A 21,122-nucleotide genomic window follows, 5' to 3' on the forward strand; every position below is an offset into this window, starting at 1 on the left:
GTCTAAAGAGTGTCAGAGGCAGTCACCAGTTCAAACCACTGTCTGAGGGCATCACTCAGAGTTTCTGGGAGCGCGTTCACATCTCTAAGGATCATGTAGAACGGGAATGGGAATTCTTCCATGTAAGACCTGATTTCAGGCAGTTCTCCAGGTCCTTTGAATATGGGTACTTTAATGTCCAAAATAGAATCCTGTAAAAAAAGTACTGATGTTACTATTAAATGAGACACATATTCTATGATCACTGATAGAATTTACCCTGTTTTCTAAATACTTATAATTCTCCCCCGTTAGATTAAAAGTTAGTAAAATACTCTTAAGATTAAAAGCTGTAAGTGTTCAGTGGTAAATCAGATCAGAAGCTGAACATAAATCAGTTAAATGCTTTTGCCCTTTTAGATAAAAGTGTACTAATCCATGAATTACAGGCTAGAAGAGACTAAGCTTAAGTTTCTGCAAATTCTGTAAATAAATTCTGTCTTCTCTTAGCATTTTATGATTTTATTGTTGGCACTTTAGTTCTATTAATTTGATACCTTCCCAAGAGAGTCTGTAAGCTCTTTAGTGCTGAGTTCAACTCATATTTGTGCAGTGCTCTAATAAAAGATTCCTTATGAAGTTCATAGTATTTCAACAGATACTACAAAGACAAAAATCAGATTAAACTCCAGCTGTGCTTCTTGTAAAGTAACTTCTTAGCTGCTCAGTGTAGCAGCTCAGAAATAAATAAAGCTTATGGAAAACATCTTTTTCTCCCTGGAAAAAAAAACTTATGAAAAGCACCCAGAATTTTCACTTGATACTACAGCCAGGTTTCATCGGAACCTTTCAGCAGTTCGTCAGCAGGAGAACTGTTGGTTTTTCAACAATAAATATAGCAGATGTGTTTTGTATGCAAAAATAAAGATACAGGAAGAAAACATGAACTACAAAATAGGAGTCTTTACCACATAATTCACTACCAGGCTTATGTTTGCTCACTTACTGCACTACAGAGTCTTCCTGAAACACTCCCAGATATTTCAGCTTCCCATCCAAAGATATTTAAGTTTTCTTCCCCCATTACCAGATGCAGGACTCAGATTTCCCAACTGAGGCATTAAATAACTCTCACATACTCCCTTCTGTCTAATGTTTAATCTCATACTGGCTCCAGCTGTCATGTCAATTGGAGACTGCTGTCAGAAATTATCAAGTTGAATCAGAGCTGAGATGGAACAAAGCATCTCTCAAACTCCAAATCTGTCAACTTGCCAGCTGCTTCCCTGGTGGCCCAGAGCTACAGCCATTCTGTTTGAAGACGGGAGCTCTTATTTAGCCTTTCTGTGGCATGCAAGCCGAGATTTTTTTTAATTACAAAAGATAAGAAGCACAGTAGGAAGAAATGGTAGATCTGGCAGACGTGAAAAACTGCAATTGGGTTCAGTATCTCTGACCACTACAAAAGATAAGGTAGCTGTATGACATTACAAAAGACAAGAAAAAGATTTGTATCGGTTTCTCATTCACTGCAGCTGAATACTTGTTCACTTACCCGGGAATTAGGATTGTCCAACACTACGAAAATAACAAAGATATTGGCATTCCGAGCTGCTTGAACTGCTGCTGTCACCCGTTCCTTGCCTTCCAAGAAAAGGCCTCTTCCATCAGATACAATCAGAAGCAGCTGTGCCGTTTCTGAGCACAAAGAACATTTAAAATTCCAGTGAGTTCAGAGTAATCCATTTAAAAGGCAAACCCCCCTATTTTGCTGTTTGCCCTGTGGATATAATGGAAAAAGGGGTATTCCTAAGGAAATTAACTCTTAATCAAATAGAATTATGTGACTTAACATTAAGCTGCTGTTACTAGTAGGTCAAGAAAGAGAGTAGTGTGTGATACCATTGAAAATAATGGGGTAAGGGGGTGGTGACACCCACAACACACAGACGACTCGCACCATCCATCAGTACTATAATCAAGGATGAAAGTCATGGAAAATACCAAGCAAACTTAGTCACGGACTTGTCTTTCATGCCTAGGGATTGAATACTGACTGAATACTGACAAGAGTCCAGCCCCCAGCTCAGGAGAGCACCAGCTGCTTCAATGAAATGGAGCTCAAATCTGTTCCTCTAGAAGAGGCACCTATGGGTCCATCTGTAGGCTTTTCTCTGTTGTCCCCACTTTAACAGGCTCGGCTTCCATCAGAGAACAATCCTGGAGTGCCCAAAATGGGTTATTTTTGGAAGAAACTAAATCAAAAGATAGGCTCAGAGGCACAGTCAAGGCGGTCCAGCTATTTTGAAGTAAACCTACTGAAACATCAGACACAGCACCCATGCTGGGTTCCTCAGCACCAACCATGTCTGGAGACATCTTACTTGACTCAAGTTGCCCCCAGAGTCAGATACATCCTTCTGCAGGTACATTCTAAGTTATGCATCTGTCACCCTTTAATTACACATAAAACCACAGTAATTACAGTCAGGAATGCAAGCCCTAATTGTTACAGAGGGATGCAGAACACACTTCTGCAGACAGGCCCCAAATGTGACAGGGCTTTGTCTTTTTACAGAAAGAGGTGAAGGATCCTACGGCCTTTTCTCTTGCCAGCTCTCTAATCCTAAGGAGCTGATTGCTGCTGCATCCCTGTCTAGTTTAACGGAACTGGATGCTGCTCCCCCTCAGAATATTCTGACATCCTGGCCACCCTGTGGCAAAGCAGCTGTGGATTATAAATCCCAGACTGTCCAGATCTTGGAGTACTTCAACGAGAACTTATAAAAAATACTGGTGCCACCATGACAAGCTTTTAGCTATCACAAAACAATCTTTTAGACTAACTATGGGTCAGACACAAGGCAAGCAGTCTTCCAGCTGTTCTGGGAAATTCAAGCAGCTTGTGATCTAAAGCTGCAGGACAGTGAAAGGCAGGAAGGAGGCAAATTCCCTCCTCAGAGCGGTGTGCTTCTGGATATCTAGAGAACTCAAGCTCTCAAGCAGGAGCAGAAGTGTCTAGAATCAGGGTCCCTATGAAGCTGGACAATGCTCCAAGCTGGCACAGCCTAGGCTGTAACACAGTCTGCAAGCATGAGGTAAAGGGAGACAGGTAAGGCGTGCCTTTTAAAAAAGTCTTACACAAAATTCTAGTGAATTATTGACAAATACCAAGTAGGTGTCTCAGGTTTTGAGCTAAATTTCAAGCAAACATTGCTTTTTACAAAGCAAAACCTAAAGCCCTAGTGCAAGTGATGTTTCAGTGCTAGGAGCCTTCGTGGCAGGATCCTACTTCGGGACTGTAGTGAGCATTCTGCTGCCAGGGCAACAAGCACAGTAACACAAAAAAACTCACCCGGACTAATATTTTGAGACAACTGCTGTGCTGCAGCAAACATATTTGCTGATGATTCTAGAAACTGCAGAAGAAATCAATAAGAAAATTAAGTGATTTCATCATAAAAATAATAATAATGAAAACATTTCTAAAGAACACCTTTCTCTATTTTAAATGCTAAGACAGTCTGACCACCTAACACAGATACAGTTCTTGGCATTTTCCTGTATTAACTCCTGCTTGAAATTTATGAAGTACTTTTGAACTAAAGAATCTTCAGAGAAGCCTTCAAACAGGATTTAATTTTTTTCCACTGCTAGAAAAGCCATCAAACCAGTACACTGCTAAAGAGATTAATGGCATCACTGAAAATTTCTAGGCTGAACTTCTTTGGCTTCAACTTGAAACAGAATTATCCAGTTTCATATTCCCCATTAAAATTAAGAACATCAACAGTCAAATCCTTCCAATTTTGGTTTATAAGATTACTGTTGACTATTTGGGTCTCCTCTGTTTCCATTTAATATCAACAGAAAATCTTACTGAAGCCTGGAAGGGTAAGACTGCAAAAACCTTCCTAAAAGAAGAAAACTTTTCAGCTCTCCGTATCTGTATTCCTATATGCCCATTTTAATAATTTACTATATTTACGTAATTTACTACAGGGAATTATTTTTTTCAGGAATCAGTCAAGTCTGACAAACTTAAAGCTCTTCCTTCTAATACTACAGTGGAATCCATGGCATGGAATTCTCCTAAAGTCTCACAAACTTTGATGGGATTTGGCATTGGGGTACTCAATAGCTTGTACCCAAAATACTTTTGAAGACCCAATACAGAGAAAGGTGAATGCTTCAAAGTGGTGTTAATCAGAACTAGAAGTGAGAAAACACTCTTCCTGTTACAAAATTATGACCACTATTTCTTTGTATCTAACCTGCTATCAGACTCTCAAATACAAAAAAGTAGTAAGTGTTACAAAGTGATCATGAAACCATGAAGCTGCTGATATCTTGTCTGGAAAAGACAGGCAAACCTGGTGCCCTCGAGGGATTCTTGTGTACCTGAGCTATTTTTGTTTTCTTCTGCTGAAACTTGCAAAGACGCAATATCTGTGTCCCTGACTGGTCACTGAACTGCTCATGGAATGGGTGCAGCAGCTGAACAGTCTCTCCAAAGCTTTAGAAAAGAAGAGAAAATTACAGCATGAAACTGGTCTTTACATTCTGCTCTGAAGTACTGAAGAAAAGTCAAGATTTCAAATAAACTCACCTACACACAGCAATTTGTCCCACTTCTAGAAGAGTCAGAGCATTTCCAATAACTGCTAGGGATTCATAAGCAAGCTATTAAAAAAAAAAGTTACATCAAAAATAGCATATTCAATGTTTTACTCAAAGCCCAATACTAAATATGAAGAATGTTATTTAAATTATTTTTCTTCATCTAGAAAAACAATTGAAGAGACTGCCTGTCTTTTTGCCTGTCTTATGTAAGACAGTCAGTGCAGTAAAGATACACTAGCTCTGCTTGAGGGCTTCAGCTGATTGATTTAGAGACACCACTTTATACAGGCTAATAAGTAATAAATAATACATTAGCCTTTATACAGGCTAATAAGAAATAAATAAGTAACTGTTTAGAAGGAAACACACCATTTCAATTAATAAAAACCCTACAAGTGGGCTAGGATGAATGAATATTTAGTGCTCCAATGAACTGCCAGATAAGGAAGTTTCAGCCTTTTGTAGGCTACAGAAAGTAATTTTACAGTGGGATATGTACACCTCTGTCTAACAAACAACAGCTCAATCCTTTCAGCTAGTTTTCACTGATCTTTTGTTAATAAATCTCTTAGGTATGAAGTGACAGGAGTTCAAGCACATGGTCTGTAAAAATAGCTGCTCTGGAATTATCAGTCAGACTTTCCAGCAGCCACCAGCCCTGTATGAAACAAGTCAGCAACTGCCATACTCATCAATGACAGGCAGTTTCTCCATACTTCTCCTGAGGTTTTATTTTACCTGTTTAGAGTGATTGTCAATCATACTAGAGGAATCATCAATAGCCAGGCAAATCTGGTACTGTCGTTTACTGGGCTTGGTCCTTCGCAGCCAGATCTTGTCTTTTCGGAACTGACTGGCAATGTACGGGATCACTTTGCGCATGTTCAGTCTCTTCCCTGTTCTGTAGTCTCCTCTGAAAGTTGAGAAAAAAGACATAGTGACAGGGATTATCAGCAAATATCTCATTCTGGAAATCCATGGCCTACGCAGCATATACCCCACATAAAATTTTTTTTTTAAATACAAAAAATCCAAAATTAGTATCTTAACACTTCTATTTAGTTATAGATTAAAAAATCCCCACATTTTTAATGTAAGATGGATATTCAGTGTTTTTAAAAGAAGTTTACATCTAGGTATCTAAAATGGAAGGCAGACCTTGAATTTAGACTCCACCAGTTTGAAACAAGTCTGTATCTCTTAAAAAAATCATTTAATGTTATAAACAACATAAAACATTTTGACTTTTAACATAATCTTTGACTTCACTTCAAATGGTGAAGTTGATTGATCACCTGCTACATAGGAGAAAAAAAAGTAGGAGGAAATATCCTCAGGATGGGTGCCTACTACTATATCATATTTGCATTTAATAAAATAACCTAATGTTCCCATACAAGGAAATTGAAGGCATTTGCAAACAGGAATCATTACTGTAACACAAGAACAACATAAAGCTGCAGTTTTACAGAGGCTAAAGCACCCCAAACCCATCAGTTTGAAGAAATCAGAAGCCTCAGAAAGACCCAACTTACTTCAGCTTGGCAGCCTGAGTGGGTTCCAGTATGAGTCGCAGCTGTTCACAAAGCTGCTGTGACAGAGGAGCTGTCAGTACTAAATACCTCTGCCACAACTGCGCTGCTTCCTTCTCCTACAACATCACACAAAGAAATTAAAATGCATTATGAAAAAACAAAAACAGTAGGAGACCACTGTCTGAAGAAAGAAACCAAACCTCAGTGCACTAAGGTGAAGGCAGTGAGGGGAGGGCAGTAACCAGCTAAAACTGAGGGTGTCTCATATGACAATCTGCATTCACATTCAAAACAAGATCTGAAACATCATCCTGCTTCAAGAATAATGTGATTTTTTTTTCAGAGTAAGTTAAACGTAACAATAAAAATAGTATCTAAATCATGTGATTTTGAGTATTTAGATTCCAGCCTGCTTGGATTCCTCAATGTTTTAGCAGTAAAAGAAGATGAAATAATGCAATGAAGGATTATTATGACAGTTTTATATTCAAATGAGGTCACAAACCTCCTCTGGAGTTCCAGGCTGTTGTGTCTGCCAAGCTTCCAATTGCCTTTCAAGTTCCTTTCTTAGCTCTTCAGGATCTCTAACAATGTGCTAGAAGTGGAATTATGAGTTTTATGAGACAGAAAAATAAGTTTACACATCTGGTGATCCCCAAAGTATAGCAAACTATAAAAAAAGTATAAATGCATTGTTCTTATTCTTTTAAACAAAAAAAATACCTGAATACCTAAATGAAGATTTTAAATCTCCATGTTTTTTAATAGCTTCCATGTACATTAAAGATAAATACCTCCCCCACAATTATCTCCATATGTGATATAATCAATATAGAAACAAGGCTAGGAACATCTATGATGCTGACACTGAATATAATAAACCACAGAATTTCAAGATAAAACAGTGAAATGATCTTTACAAACACCAGATTTAATGACAGTATAATGGAGACCAAACTATTGAACACTACACCTACCTAGTATCTTTGAAAACAGTGTACTTCACTTAATTATATTTTTTTAAAAGCTTCATTCAAACCACTTGAAGACTGAATGACATCATCCTCCTTACCTGGCACCAATACTATTTGATAAGCCATTCTGTTAAAGGACACCCAAACTTTATGATACTTCTTTTACTTTCATTGTGCTTCCACTGACAACCTCTGTCCCTGACTTACAAACTCCCAGCTTAGCAGAACAGCAGTACATGGTCTGCATAACCTGCAGGTTTATGGACTAAGGAAAATAAACCCATGACTGCAAACTCAGTAGTCCCAGTAACTTCTCATTCCTCAAGAAGAAGCAGCTGGTCCCACTGGTCAACTACTGTAGGTTTAAGGAAGGGAGCAAGAATATACATGGAGGGGATTTATCTCTTCTTCCTTTCCCTGAAAGCTGAGAAGCTGCACTTTTCCCCCAGCAGCCTCGTTCCCTTCCCCTTTAATGGTGCTGCAAGAGCTCCCTCTCCTGTTTCACATTTTGCATGCCAATTGGAAAAAAATCTACAAACCCCAAAACCACAATTATTTTAACAACAGGAGAATGCTTGCATTCAGCAGCCTTTTTCCAAAGAGCTGCAATATTTGGCATTAAGACAGAAATACCCAATGTAGCTGGGACACAATCCTTTCTGTATTATGCACAGAAACAGTAGAATAGCACCCTCCAAGTGTGTACTTAGGATACCATACTGTAAGAATGAAAGGTCAATCCTTCTAAAAAAACTAGACACTGAAAATATTTTTACTTTATCAACTGGTTATTCACCACCAACTGCTTCTATGCCATAGGTCTTTATGATAAAATGTGCTTTTTCAATGAAGTTTGCACTGGAAAACCCTGAGTGTTACATGAAGCTCTAGGATCTTCTAGGCCATAGTATTTTTTTAATTGAGACATTCATAAAATGCTCAAAAAGGTTCTACAATACCTGCAATCAGCTTTTATAAAGAAGTAATATATTATAATGAATTAACTGAAGTGTGGATTCTGTATGTACCCTTTTGTTGTCTTCAGGCCACATACCCTTGCTCATTGCTTTCCACTTTAACCAAGCATTTGATCTGCAGATTCATCTCAGCAGAACAGTTCCTTACAGTTAGAAAAACAGAAGCTTCTAAAAAAAACTATGTGAGAAGATTCCATGGGTAGAACTAGTCATTTTAAAGGCATCATTCAGCTGCATATACAACAGTGTATGTGTGTTACTTTTCATTCTGCTATTAAATAGTATCAAGGTACTGAGTTGGCTGAAAAAAAGTAATTCTAGCCTTTTGCATTCAGAGTTTCATTAACACAGGTCAAGTAAAACCATCTTTTTCTACTACTGTAGCTGGAAGAAGATAGCCTGGGGATCCTACCTGGGAAGTGTCCATCAGAAACTGGTGGGCTGTGTGTATGGTCGAGTCCTTACTTCGCTCTGGCTTCTCTTCAGTCACCTTTGGTAGCTTTTCTGGTGCAGAGTCACTGACATCCTCCAAGTCAAAAGTCTGGATCTCTGGCTCCACCTCACCTGGTCCTACAACCACAAAACTAATTACTGACTTCATGGATCACACATAATACAAGAAGCAGTATCGTATCTTGACTATTTTACAGAGCATCTCATATGCTTTGTAGTGCAGCCTAGACATTTTCTTTTAAAAGAAGTGCCACATTTTAAGACATTTAATTCTAGGAATGGGATGAATACATCTTGCAACTCACTGGAACAGATAACCATGCATTTCCTAATGCAAATTGTTTTTCTGTCTTGTAACCTTCTTGCCAAACAAACAAAATAGTAGTTAAGAGATCTTTAACACCTGACAATGCCACTGGTGAAGTACATTTATTGACTCTCATAGCCTCTGACAGAATGATAGGACGTATAAAGTCATTTGAGAACAGTCAGAAAATCATCATTAAAAACCAGCAATCTTTGCTTATCTTTTACTCTCTAATTTTTTAACAGAACAGTTTTCTATAAATCAAAAATCAATTTACAAATAAAGGAATGGACTAAAGAGTTTGTTTTATTACTATTGCTACTGTACTATACTGTTTAACAACTAATTTCTTAAGAAATATTCTAAAGGAGAAAAAGTATGACATTGTAGCAGATGTTTTGAAAACTTTAGTTTTTCAGAACATACAGTTAGAGAATCGTGTGGAAAAACAAGTAGACTGATTACATGCACACCTGTACCATAAAGCTAAAAGAGTTTAGCAAGAGATTTAAGTGATTAAAGTTCATGGGAGTGGGACGCTTGTAAAACTTGTCTCCGCTCTCCAGCCACGCTGTGTTGTTCAAGAAGAAAACTGTTCAAAATCTAAGCTACAGTGTCATTTACTCAGATTCATCAAAATTACAATTTCTATTGCAATTGGCAAGAGATACTTCTATCTAGCTTTTGTTTGGGGGGGCTCTGTGGCTGACAAGTCAGATCTATCTTCTCCTCTACCAGTCACTTCTGTTAGCTGCTCAGTTTTGTTCCCACTTAAGAAAGAAGGCAGTGAGAGTTTGGTGCTACCTCATTGGATGTTATTCAGACCAGCTCCTCAACTTCTTGCTGGTTTATTTGTTTTTTTTGCCAGAAGTTATACATAAAACAGTTGAATTACATGGTGCTGATGGTGGTGACACTGGAATGCATTGTTATATGCCAATTAATTGAATTGGCATTGTGTTGAACAGCAGGGAAGTGTTTGCTTTTTATTTCTTCAAAGTGGTGGATAAAGATTAGAGACCATTAACTTGAAAGAAAGCAGCAAACCCCTCTGTCACTCAATCAATTTAGCAAAGGCTAATGCTGGTTACTAGGCAGAAGTAAGAATATTGCTGCAGCAGAATCAATTTAGAGCAGGCATTTTAGCCTTACAAAAGATTTTACAACAGATGAGTCTTATGAAACTCATCCACTGCATGCAAATCTAAATACCTACATATACATCTAAGATCCATATCAGCATATATTCAGAATACTTTTTAAGTAAATGTACCAGGAGGTTTAGTGGCAGTAGACTTCTTTTTTTCTGGCTTCAGCTCCTCAGTGTCTACTGCTCTGAGATCCTCGTCCTGCATTTCTGTTTCCATTGCTGCATCTTCACAGTCTCCTTCTTCCTTTTCCTCAGGAGGCATAATAGGTTCCTCTTGCTCCTTGCTAGCTACATCTGCACAAAGACAACAACACGTGTCAAGAGGAAAGTGGAAGGAGAAGTAGTCAAGTTAAAAAAAAAATGTTGCATTTTCTGAGGCCACTGCCTATCAGTTTCAGCGAACTTAGAAGAGATCCGAGGCTCAAACCCCTGTTTTATCTTTCATTCTGCTGTGCTGTGTCAAGTTCAGTATTGTGTGGATTAACTGAAGTAAGATTTGAAGAGAACAGATTGTAAAGATATATATTAAGATAAAATCCATTTTTATAAGTCAAATCGGTATTTTCAAAAGTGTTACTGTTAGTTTGAGTCTGACTGCCAAAGAGTAGCATTTATTGCAGTGAAATGGTGCTGCATCTTTAACCAAAGCAAGGATGGTCAAATGTAACGTTATAAAGCAAACAGGGAAAACCACAGCAAATACGAGTGTTTCAAGGTTTGATTCTGCAATGACAACTCTTTACACCCAGAAATACCACTGTACCATATGTCTGTGCATCATAGTGTTCAGAGCCTTGTTTAATATGTTCAAATGCTTCAGCCTCCTCCACGTTTTGTTGAGGCTGAGTTATATCCTGCTTTGTTTCACTGCTGGATTCCATGGTTCTCAGTCGCTTGTGGATGCGTTCATTGTGATCTCCCATTGAGCGCTCATTGTCTGCCTGGCCAGGTTTCCTCTTGAAACTCTGAAGAAAACAAATTAACACCATGAAATTCAAGAGAGGTGTAACCCACCACTAATGAGAACAGTCTTCTAACAAGGAGAAACTGAGTCCTGCCTATTTGCTGGTTAATATTAAGACATTTAAACAAAAATTTAAGATTTTTTATAACAGAGATGAACCTGTGTATTTTTCCTGCTTTGCTTCTGAGAAGCCATCCGGGCCATGCATGTGGATTCATGGCCTTCTGACTGATTTGCACTTGAAGCTCCAGTTCCACTTTCCTGAAAAAGAAAAAAAAATTTCAAGTGTAACCGAAAATAGCAACTACTGTAAACAAACTCCAGATGTTAAAACTGCAGTGCTTTGCTACGTTCTGTTCTGAATGACCAATGGCTCATAACTGCAAGTATAATTCTTATGGAGAGCAGACAAGCCACTTCTGCAGTTCAACAACTACCCTAAACTTACCTTTATAGTAGTGAAAATGCAGGGTGTATCTACATGGTCTTGAAGGTTTTTTTCAGTGAATTTATAACTGGTATAAACTCAGGTCTTATACACAGTTCTTAAAAACTATGGCGGCAGTTCCCTAATTTCAACTTGAAAACATATTCACAAATTTAGCATTTTTAACTCAGACACTTCCACATAATTTACCTCTTTAGACTGGTCTTTTTCTGAAGCCTCTCCAGCCAGCTCAACAGCACTGTCACTCTGCAGATTTTCTTGCCCAGTCTGCCCTTGTGTTTCATGCTCCATTCTTTCCTCAGCCTCAGGAATCTGTTCATCCATCTCTGAATTATCTTTATCCTCCTCTTCCTGAAATAACATCAATTATAACATTCTAAAAAACACTGAGAACTGTGTGTTATTGAAAGGCACTTAAAGATGAATAAGGTCATCAGGCACAGTAAGGATGGGTTAACAAAGGGAAAGTCCTATTAAATTTGATACCCCTTCTAGGATGAGATCACGGGCCTAGCAGATGAAGGGAAGGCAGTGGATGTAGTTTTTCTGGATTTTTAGTAAGGCTTTTGATAGTGTCTCTCACAGCATCCTTTTGGACAAGCTGTCCAGCTGTGGGATGAGCAGATTCACAGTGTGCTGGGTGGATTGCAGGGCTCAAATGGTTGTAGTGAATGGGGCTTCATCTGACTGGTGACACTCACCAGTGCTGTTCCTCAGGGCTCAGCTCCAGCACTAGTCCTGTTCAATGTGTTCATCAACAACCTGGATGCAGGAGTTGAATGCACTGTTAGCAGGTTTGCTGATGATACAAACTGGGAGGTGCTGTGGGCTCCCTTGAGGGACAAGAGGCCTTTGCAGAGGGATCCAGATAGATTGGGGCACTAGACTATGATTAATGGGATGAAATTTAACAGGTGCAAATGCTGGATTCTGCACTCAGAATGGAATAATGCTGCACAACTGGGAGAAGAGTGGTTGGAGAGCGGCTCTGAAAAGGGATCTGGGGATGCTGCCCACAGCAGGCTCAGTGTGAGTGAGCACTGAGCCCCAGCAGCCCAGAGGGTTAATCTCCATCCTGGGGTGCATCAAACACAGCAACACCAGCTGGTCAAGAGAGGTGGTGAATCCACTGTGTTCAGCAGTGGTGCAGCTTCACCTGAGTGCTGTGTGCAGTTCTGGGCCCCACAAGCTAAGAAGGATGTGAAAGTCCTTAAATATGTCCAGAGGAGGGTAACAAAGGTGGTGCAAGGGCTGGAAGCAATGTTCCATGAAGAGTGGCTAAGGACTTTGGGCTTGTCTGGTTTGGAGAAGGAGGCTGAAGAGTGAGCCTACATTGCTCTCTACAACTTCCTGAGAAGGGGACATGGAGAGAGAGGTGCTGATCTCTTCTCCCTGGTACCCAGTGATAGGATGCATGGGAATGGTCATTAGGACTTTAACATCACTTCTTCACTGAAAGGGTGCTCAAACACTGGAACACACTTCCTAGAGAGGTGGTCAATGCCCCAGAGCTGTCAATGTTTAAGAGGCATTTGGTCAACATGCTTAAGAATATGCTTAAATTTGTGGTCAGCCCTGAAGTGGTCAGGCAGTTGGACTAGATGATCACTGTAGGTCCCTTCCAACTGAAGTAGTCTATTCCATTCTAACACAAGGCCAAGGAGGCAGCAGGAACACAGACAGCAGAAACACATGTTTAAAGAGCATAGCTCTTGTTATCCTGATGAAGGATCTCACTAACATTGTATCTACCAATGTCAAATTTGTTTTGGAGTATCACAGAACACATCCATTTCTTCAATCTTGTATAAGACAATTAAAAAAAAAAAAAAATTCTTTTATTTATTACACTCTACCTGAGGTTGAAGGCCTTGGTCTTCATTAGGGATTCCCTTATCTTCGGCAGATTCATTTTTTTTCTCATTAGGTGGTTGTGACTCTTCCTCTTCTTCTTCTGCATCCTCAGTGTTCCCTGCATCATCTTCTTGATCATGAACATCTTTGTCTCCTTCATCTTCCTTCTCCTCTTTATCTTCAGAAACGCCTTCTTCAGCTGCTTTTGCATCCTGATCATCTCTTTCTGTCTCACCAGTATCCTCTTCCTTCTGTTCTTCTGTCTTCTCTGCCTCATTTAAATCCACAGGTTTCTCATCTATTTCAAAATCATTCTCTTCTTCTGGATTTAAAAAAAAAAAATCAGAAAGGTATATAAAACTTTCAGCAAAGTACAGAGACTGAATATTCAGATATTTGGAATAAAACAGCCCAGTCTATCAAAAACCCATAAAATACTGAGTCCTATACACAGAATCTACGATTTTCTATAGCCAGATAATTCCTTTAAGTCTCAATTGATTTCTAACTAGCAATATAGCAAGATGAATTCCTACTAACTCCCTTTAACCAAATATTCCTGAGGGTCAATTGACTTTTAAGAGTACAAATACTCTTAAAGTATAATAGAATAACATATTCTATTATATAATGTTCTTGAAAGCATAATAAAAAAAATATGAAACCACAAAAGCAACTGGACTATTAAATAAGGAGATTCCAGCAAAAGTCAGGCTGTATCACTTGGATAACATGAGAAAGCCTGCTCCACAGTGTGCATGAAAGGGAGGTAAAGGAAAATGCTGTAATGCTGAGTTCTTGTCTGGCCTGCATTTGGTATATTGGTATTTTGATACACAAATGAATTTGTAGCTTCTTGGTGGTTATACAGAATCCTTCCACCACCTCTCTCCTTTCTATAGACAAAAAGGGTTCATGAACTGATTATTCCCTCCATTTCCATGTGGCTTTCATCTAGGAAATGCAGAGATTTTCAGCTGTACCTTCATCCTCCTCATCATCACTCTTCTCATTACTCTGCAGATTCAAATTATCAGGAAGGTCCAAAGGTTCAACTTCAGGCTCCTTTTCTTGCTGGCCATGATACGGATCTACTTCATTCTCATCATACTCACGCTGTCAGCAAAAGAATGGGGGAAAAAATAACAGGCATGTACTAAGTGGGAGGATAGGCAAAGATAAGAAATAAGATACTACTGTATTCTCTAGGACAGAGAAATACTGGATACAATATTACATTCTGATCAGTTAAAAGTGGATTTCCAGTGGTACACATACTCATGCATTAAGAGCAGAAAGAAAAATTTCAGCAAATGCATTTGCATAAATTGTTGGTACTTAAAACCAGCATGTTTTGTGTTCAAAAGCCAGTTCTCCTAGCTGAAACATTCTAAACAGAATATGGACTCTTGGAGATGCTAAATGCACACGGAAAAGGTGTTTCTGTTGCTAAACACACCAGAATTAGAGTTTTGAAGCTTTGACCATCAAAACATCAATTCACTGTAAAGCCTGTTTTGGCAGCCATTACAAGTTCAGGGTGCTGCAAAAAAAAAAAATTCTTTCTGGAATAAAAATCAGAAAATAAATGTATATTATAATGGATACAGTATGGTTTACTTTTAGCTCTGAAATGAACTAACTTTTTTTCAGTGCACTTCACTATTAAAAAAAACCCATTTCAAATTCTGAGAAACACATGATATGAGCAACAGAACGTGGTTTAACAGCAAGATACTTCATGTAGTCCAAGTAATTTTTACCTCATCAATTTGTTCATGGATTTTCTCTTTATTTCCACTGTCCTCTTCCTGTTGCTCTTTTTCCTCATTCTTGGGAGGTTGTTTTTTATTATCCTTGTTTCCTATCCCCAAATTGTCATCTTTTGCAACAAGCTCTGAATCCTCCTATTAATAAATCCAAAAGACACTCAGTTATGTTACCTGCTTTTCAAAGACTCAGTGACAAGACCATCTCCTACAGAAAAAAAAGACAACATTAAACAAAAGCCCTGAAACACTAAACAAAATTTAACTCCACTTCCTAAGGCCAAGAGCTCTGAGAGGCAATTCCCATTCTAGGTCACATTAAGTTAGCAGAGTTCAATTCCTTTGATACATTTTTCCCCCCACCCCTTTCCTTATTACCTCATCCATTCCTGGTCCAGTTTCTTCTGTTTTACTACTAGCATCTTCTTCATCATCATCATCTTCTTCATCCCCCCAGAGCCTTTCATCTAGTTTATCATCAGCTTCAGCATTATCAAGATTGCCCATCTGCTTATCCAGTTCCTCCTCTTCATCTGAATTTTCCTCATCTTCTGTGTACAGTTCAGAATGTGTTTCAGTACAGAGGAGGGAAAGCTAATGTTTTTGTTAACTTTATAAACAAATAAGCAATCATACTTTGAACCTTAATTTCATCACCCCATTCACTTAATTGATATATGCTGAAAAAGACACACATGCCCATGTTACAGAAAAGTATCAACCTTTACTGGACTGATCTATAACTTTTCTTGTAAGTTTGCCATAGTGGAAGAACCAAACCTTTTTTCTCCCGTTCTCCATCATGCATCTTTCCTTCAAAGTCTTCAGACATTTCAATTGCGTTGTCTTCTCCTTCAATGTCTGGTTTAGAATCTTGATCCTCTTTCTCCTTCTCTTCACCCTTTCGAAAACTGTCTTCTATCTAAATCATTGATAAAGCCAAAAATTACAATGGATCTTGCCTATATAGTAAAAGCTTAAGTATCACACAATATTTGTAAACTGATATGCAAAGATGAAAGCCAAAATAAATAGGTGACTGAAGGTAACTTCATGTTTCTTCTACCCAAGACATCCACATCATGGATTTCAAGAGCTTTTCTAGTTTTGCTTCAATTAAACAAGAACAACCCCAAACACTTGCCTGATCTTCACTTTCTATTTTGTCGCTCACATCCTTCTTGCCTTCCCCTTCTCCAATACCACCATCCTCATAATCATGGAACTCTGTTGCTCCCTCTCCTGCTTCATCTTCAAGTAATTCTTTTGGCAGACAAAACCCCTGCAAAGGCAAACAGAAACTCAAAGCCTTCTTCAGTAGTAAGTTTAGTTACTTACTACTTAGCTTAGTTTCTACTCAAGACTCTTACACATTAAATATATGCTTGCCATATACCCACTGTTATCTCTAATAACTTACCTTTAGGGCAAGCTCTGTAAAAATGCTGGTTAGAACAGAAAGCAATTTTCCAGTACTCCTGTGAGATGCCAGTGAAACGGTGAGGTAGAACAGGATGAGGTCTGAGTACTTGCAGAGCATGGGCTGTAGACGCACCAGCAAATAGCAGGACTGGTTGAAGAACTGCAGTTAAAAAACAAGAAGAGCTGTCAGTCATTATTTGTACTTAGTGACATGCACCTCAGAGAGGGTCATGATAGTGACTATAAAGAAATGCTCAAAGCAGAAATATCAGTAAGTGAGTTTAAGTACAATTTCTACAGTTTCTGGAGCTTTTCTAGATTTTTCACAAAACCAAAAACTTTGTCTTCTTACTACAGAAATGTTTGACTTTTGCACTACAGAAGACTACCTTTATTTGTCCACAGTTTCTCACATGCTTCTAGTTTTAAGGCACTGGGCAAGAAGCGACGCACATTGAACCACCAAAGTAGTTCACAATTCCAAATCTCTTGAGACTCCTAAGCCAATAAACTCTTGAAAAGAACAATTTTACCTTATGTTTATATGAAGTACAGTCTTCCCTGTAATATTTCAGGATCTCCAGGAGCTCTGAAACACCTAAAATTGCCTTCTGCACATGTAGGGACTCCAAATCAGCAGACAGATCTTCATCCAAAAGTTTAGTTATATGTCCAGCTTTAACCACATCAAGTAAGGCTGCATCCTCTTTGTTTGAAATACATGAAAAAAATGGAGATCAAGTCAGACAATCTAAAAATGTCATAGTAAGAAATCTGGATATATCTACCCTCTCTGTTTAAATACACAACTTCTCTTAAAATAGCAATTTCTTTGTGTATGGTACCTCTGACACACACACACAATTTAAGAAATTTTAAGGTTTGCATTGTTTAAACTCTTCTGCTCCCCACTCAAGTATATTGACAAACTTACCATTTTCCTCTGAAGATTTTTCTTCCTCTTTTCCACCTTCCTGTTTTCTCTCTACCAAACACTGAACAGCATACAGAACAGCACGGATAACAGTCTCCACTTTTGTTGAGAATTGCTCCACAAATTCTTCATCCGACTGTTGATTTCCTTTTGAACCGTAACATAGGCAGTTTTACACGGAAACACATCAGATTACAAGTTCCTATGTTTCCTTTATGCAAGGACAATGACAGCACTATGCAATTTTTACTACCCAGTTCTACCAAAATATCCTTGCTAATCCTGATCTTCAACATGGTGCAAGATCTGTCACTAACAGAGATGGTAAAAAAATAATACTGCACAAATAAAGTCTGGACTAAATTTTGAAAGTTTGAATTTCATGAAGTTTTTGGATAACAGAAGGAACACGGGGCCACCTTCAGCAACAACCACACTAATAAATTGTGTCTTTACCAACATTACAAATCAGGTAGAGAAATATTATCCTTACCACTGCAATTTGACACAGAAGCAAGAAGCTGTGTTCTCCAGGCTGTGAAGTCTGAAGACGTGTTATTAACTTCTTCTTGTATATACTTCAGGCTCTTGATGAGGGCCATCTGATTTGCAGCTTCCCTGTCTTGCCCATTTGGAAGAAACAGGGACTCTATGCTTTGTAACTGGGCTGAGACTTCCAGCAAACAACTCACAGCTGATGCGCAAACCTCAAAGTCTCTCCTGCAACAGAAATACCATAATACTGAAAGAAGAACAAACAGCCCAATTTAAGATTAAACCTTTTCTGGGGCATGGATAAGGGAGAGGCAGCCTATCTCCATGAATTTATTAAATAAAAGGTCTGACAACAAGCTTATATTCACACTGTTTGAAGCAGAGAGAAAATTAGAAGATTGTTATTAAATAGGCTACAAATTTCTTTTAAAATGAAAATTTCTTCATTAAATTTTTATTTGAAATTCACCTCATTAGCTAAGGAGCTATGGGGATAAAATCCTGAGAGACCAAAGACAAAGTGGGAAGCTGAGATGGAAATCTTTTTGACTTGTCAGGGGAGTGGGAGAAGACATACATTTCTTTAAAGAGTCAGGCACTGCATTTTGCAAAAAAAAAAGAAAGGAAAAATGTTTGAAGAGCATCTGAACCCACTTTTCAATATATGCATAGGCAAAAATTTTCAAAATGACTTCACACATATTATGTGAACATAAAACAGAAGAGATGTTCATGTGTAGAACTCACCAGGAATAAAAGGAGGTCTCACGTGACTGTTGTCTTACTCTGTCCACTTCTGCTTTCATGGCCTTTACATTTGCCATCGTTGCAGTCAGTTGTGTAGCTACCTGCAGCCACAGCTGATCCTTATTTCGCATTCTGCATCCAGGAGGCAATTGCTCAGTTGTTACTGGAGACAAGTGTTTTAGATCTGAGGGAATCAGGTCAGGTATTCCTGCAAGAACATTTCCCATTTCAGGTACTGAATTCTGAAAAATATTGGGTTTGACATCGGTCCTTTCACTCTCATTGGACCTGGCTGACTCTTCTTTTGGGCAGCACTGGATAAACCAAGACAGATCCTCAAGAACCATCACGCACTGCATGGAAAGTTGCTGCAGTCTGTCTGTCCATTGTTGAATACTGTCTTGAGGAGGAAATGCTGAATTGTATTCTCTGTCAGCAGTCAACCTAGAATCTATCTCTTGTATACAACTCAGGAAGTTCCTAGTTAAAAAGAAAGAAGGAGAAGTTATGATCACTGAGTTTTATGTTGTACTTCCTTTTTAAAAGCTCTACCTTTAACTAAATTAATTTAAAAAAAATCTAGATAATAACCTCTCCTGGAAAAACTAAAAAAATAGTTTTCTCTTTTTTTTTTATAAGTTGTTTAATTAGTGGTTTTTTTCCCTCCCTGAATTATGAAATACTCCAAAACCCAGGAAATCTGATTTGCCATGAAAGTCATAGTAATGCAGATAAGTGTCCTGAAAATTTTACTATTCCTGTGACTGTAAAGCTGAGGAGTTTGTTTAGTTGGGTTTTTTTATTTGTTTTTTTCAAGTTTCCTGGGATTAGAATAAATTTTGCACCTGTAATCTCCAGTCCAGAATTCCTTCTCTGTACAAAGGTACTAGCTCCTAACCTGACTTCAGAAAGTTTTGTGGATTACAGTGTGCTGAGCACAAATATGCTCAACAAAGGTGGTGTCTGCAATCACTCTGATGACTCAAGCAATGGAGTGAAAAATCATATCAAGTAAGAAAGAGTCTTACTTTTCCTGTTACAGTTTTGACACAACATTTAGTATGTCCCACCTTTCTAGAATTTTTCTTTGTAAGCTGTTGATGCTTTATTTATTTTGGCTCAAAATACCACCCAGATCATTTATTTGGCCCAGGTCAAGCCAACAACTTGAATGTGAACAAAATTAACTTAGGCCAATACCAAATGAGAGAGATAAAACAATCTGTAAGTTTAATGGTTTAACTGTGAAATTAACTACAGGAATTATTTCACATATATGCCTAACTTGTTTTACAAAATTATTTTGATTCCAAAATACTGGCTGCAGTGATAGGATAAACTTAAATCTTTTCTATCTAGGTTTAAATGAGGGGAGGATAAACATAGGGAAGCAGAGGAAAAATTTGTTATTCTCTTCTACCTTATTTTCCATCTTTCTTGAACTGATGTGCTTACTGTGAAAACTTCTTGCCAACATTTAAATGCTGGAAGATGGAAAATACCTCAGTAAGATCCACTGTTCCGTCAATGCAGTAAGAGATCGCCTCTGTCTCACAAGCATCTGCATGAGGTGTGCAGTGAACCCTTTGCATCGTTCAATGCTACCTAGTCCAATATCCTAAACAAAACAGAGACAGAAAAAGTGGGAGGGAACAGTCAGATAAACAACCAGACAACAGCATTCTCTGTGCCTCCATTTCACTGAGCAGACTGAAAGATTATGGTTTAATTGAACAAGTCTTAATATACAGACTAGAGTTACAATTATTAGTTTCCCCATCTTCATCTTTTCTGCATCTTCTATATATCCTGCATACAAATTGACTTTCAAGTAACTTCTGCAATAGTCACATTACACATCACTCCACTGCAGCAATTCGTATCAGGAATTTAGTTCCAGTATTAAATCTACCTTTTATAAGTAATGATTAAAATCTGAAGAGATACCAGTCTAAATACTTTACATTCATGACCACTCTAAAACCATTCAATTCATTTTACCAGATACACTGACAATTACTTTCACTCCTTTCATTAGAAGGGGGTCACATCGTAAGGCTCAGAATAAATGCTCACAACACAAAGCATAACTGATCAGTCATGTTCCACTATTTGTATCCAATATCAGGTGTGACTTTGTAAGATCATGTTGTAAAACAAGGGGTAATGCATAGCGAGAGGAAGAGCATCTGGAAGAGACACTTTGTTTCTGAAATGCTGCAAAAGTGGTTCTGGTTTGGCAGAACCCATTTGTCTGTTCTACTGATTTTAGACCAATCTTTAAATGAAGAAATATATTGGCAATTCTTGTGCTGGACACAGACTTCAGTTACGCCCAATTATAAATATCAACTGATTTCTTCACGAACACCAAATAACATTGGGTTTATTTTCCTTACAAGTTTGGATTCAGCATTTCATGAGTTCCTTCATGCACAACAAGTAGCAATTTGGGATCTGATGGGATGAAAGACACTGTACACTGAACACA

At 38.2% G+C, this 21,122-nt stretch overlaps 1 protein-coding gene across 1 annotated transcript in view; it reads right to left on the minus strand.

Annotated features, from left to right (window-relative positions):
* The window catches only part of MDN1 (midasin AAA ATPase 1), a 93,476-nt gene that overhangs the window by 732 nt on the left and 71,622 nt on the right, over positions 1–21,122 (minus strand). Inside the window, exons 78-102 of the mRNA XM_017742811.1 lie at positions 20,134–20,249; positions 18,632–19,111; positions 17,883–18,109; positions 17,390–17,536; positions 16,989–17,161; positions 16,454–16,615; positions 16,178–16,315; positions 15,814–15,955; positions 15,412–15,584; positions 15,028–15,171; positions 14,248–14,380; positions 13,267–13,586; positions 11,600–11,761; positions 11,122–11,223; positions 10,762–10,963; positions 10,122–10,292; positions 8,501–8,658; positions 6,643–6,732; positions 6,138–6,253; positions 5,341–5,515; positions 4,589–4,662; positions 4,381–4,495; positions 3,335–3,398; positions 1,535–1,677; positions 1–191 (exon numbers count right to left, since the gene is read on the minus strand). The exon at positions 1–191 is cut by the window's left edge and continues 732 nt beyond it. Of these exons, the coding sequence (XP_017598300.1) occupies positions 3–191; positions 1,535–1,677; positions 3,335–3,398; positions 4,381–4,495; positions 4,589–4,662; positions 5,341–5,515; positions 6,138–6,253; positions 6,643–6,732; positions 8,501–8,658; positions 10,122–10,292; positions 10,762–10,963; positions 11,122–11,223; positions 11,600–11,761; positions 13,267–13,586; positions 14,248–14,380; positions 15,028–15,171; positions 15,412–15,584; positions 15,814–15,955; positions 16,178–16,315; positions 16,454–16,615; positions 16,989–17,161; positions 17,390–17,536; positions 17,883–18,109; positions 18,632–19,111; positions 20,134–20,249 (4,116 nt within the window). The 3' untranslated portion in view covers positions 1–2. The remainder of the gene's footprint in view (positions 192–1,534; positions 1,678–3,334; positions 3,399–4,380; positions 4,496–4,588; positions 4,663–5,340; positions 5,516–6,137; positions 6,254–6,642; positions 6,733–8,500; positions 8,659–10,121; positions 10,293–10,761; positions 10,964–11,121; positions 11,224–11,599; positions 11,762–13,266; positions 13,587–14,247; positions 14,381–15,027; positions 15,172–15,411; positions 15,585–15,813; positions 15,956–16,177; positions 16,316–16,453; positions 16,616–16,988; positions 17,162–17,389; positions 17,537–17,882; positions 18,110–18,631; positions 19,112–20,133; positions 20,250–21,122) is intronic.

The sequence above is a fragment of the Corvus brachyrhynchos genome, unplaced genomic scaffold (genome assembly GCF_000691975.1).
Source record: "Corvus brachyrhynchos isolate BGI_N302 unplaced genomic scaffold, ASM69197v1 scaffold87, whole genome shotgun sequence".
In the NCBI taxonomy this organism is placed as follows: Eukaryota; Metazoa; Chordata; class Aves; order Passeriformes; family Corvidae; genus Corvus; species Corvus brachyrhynchos.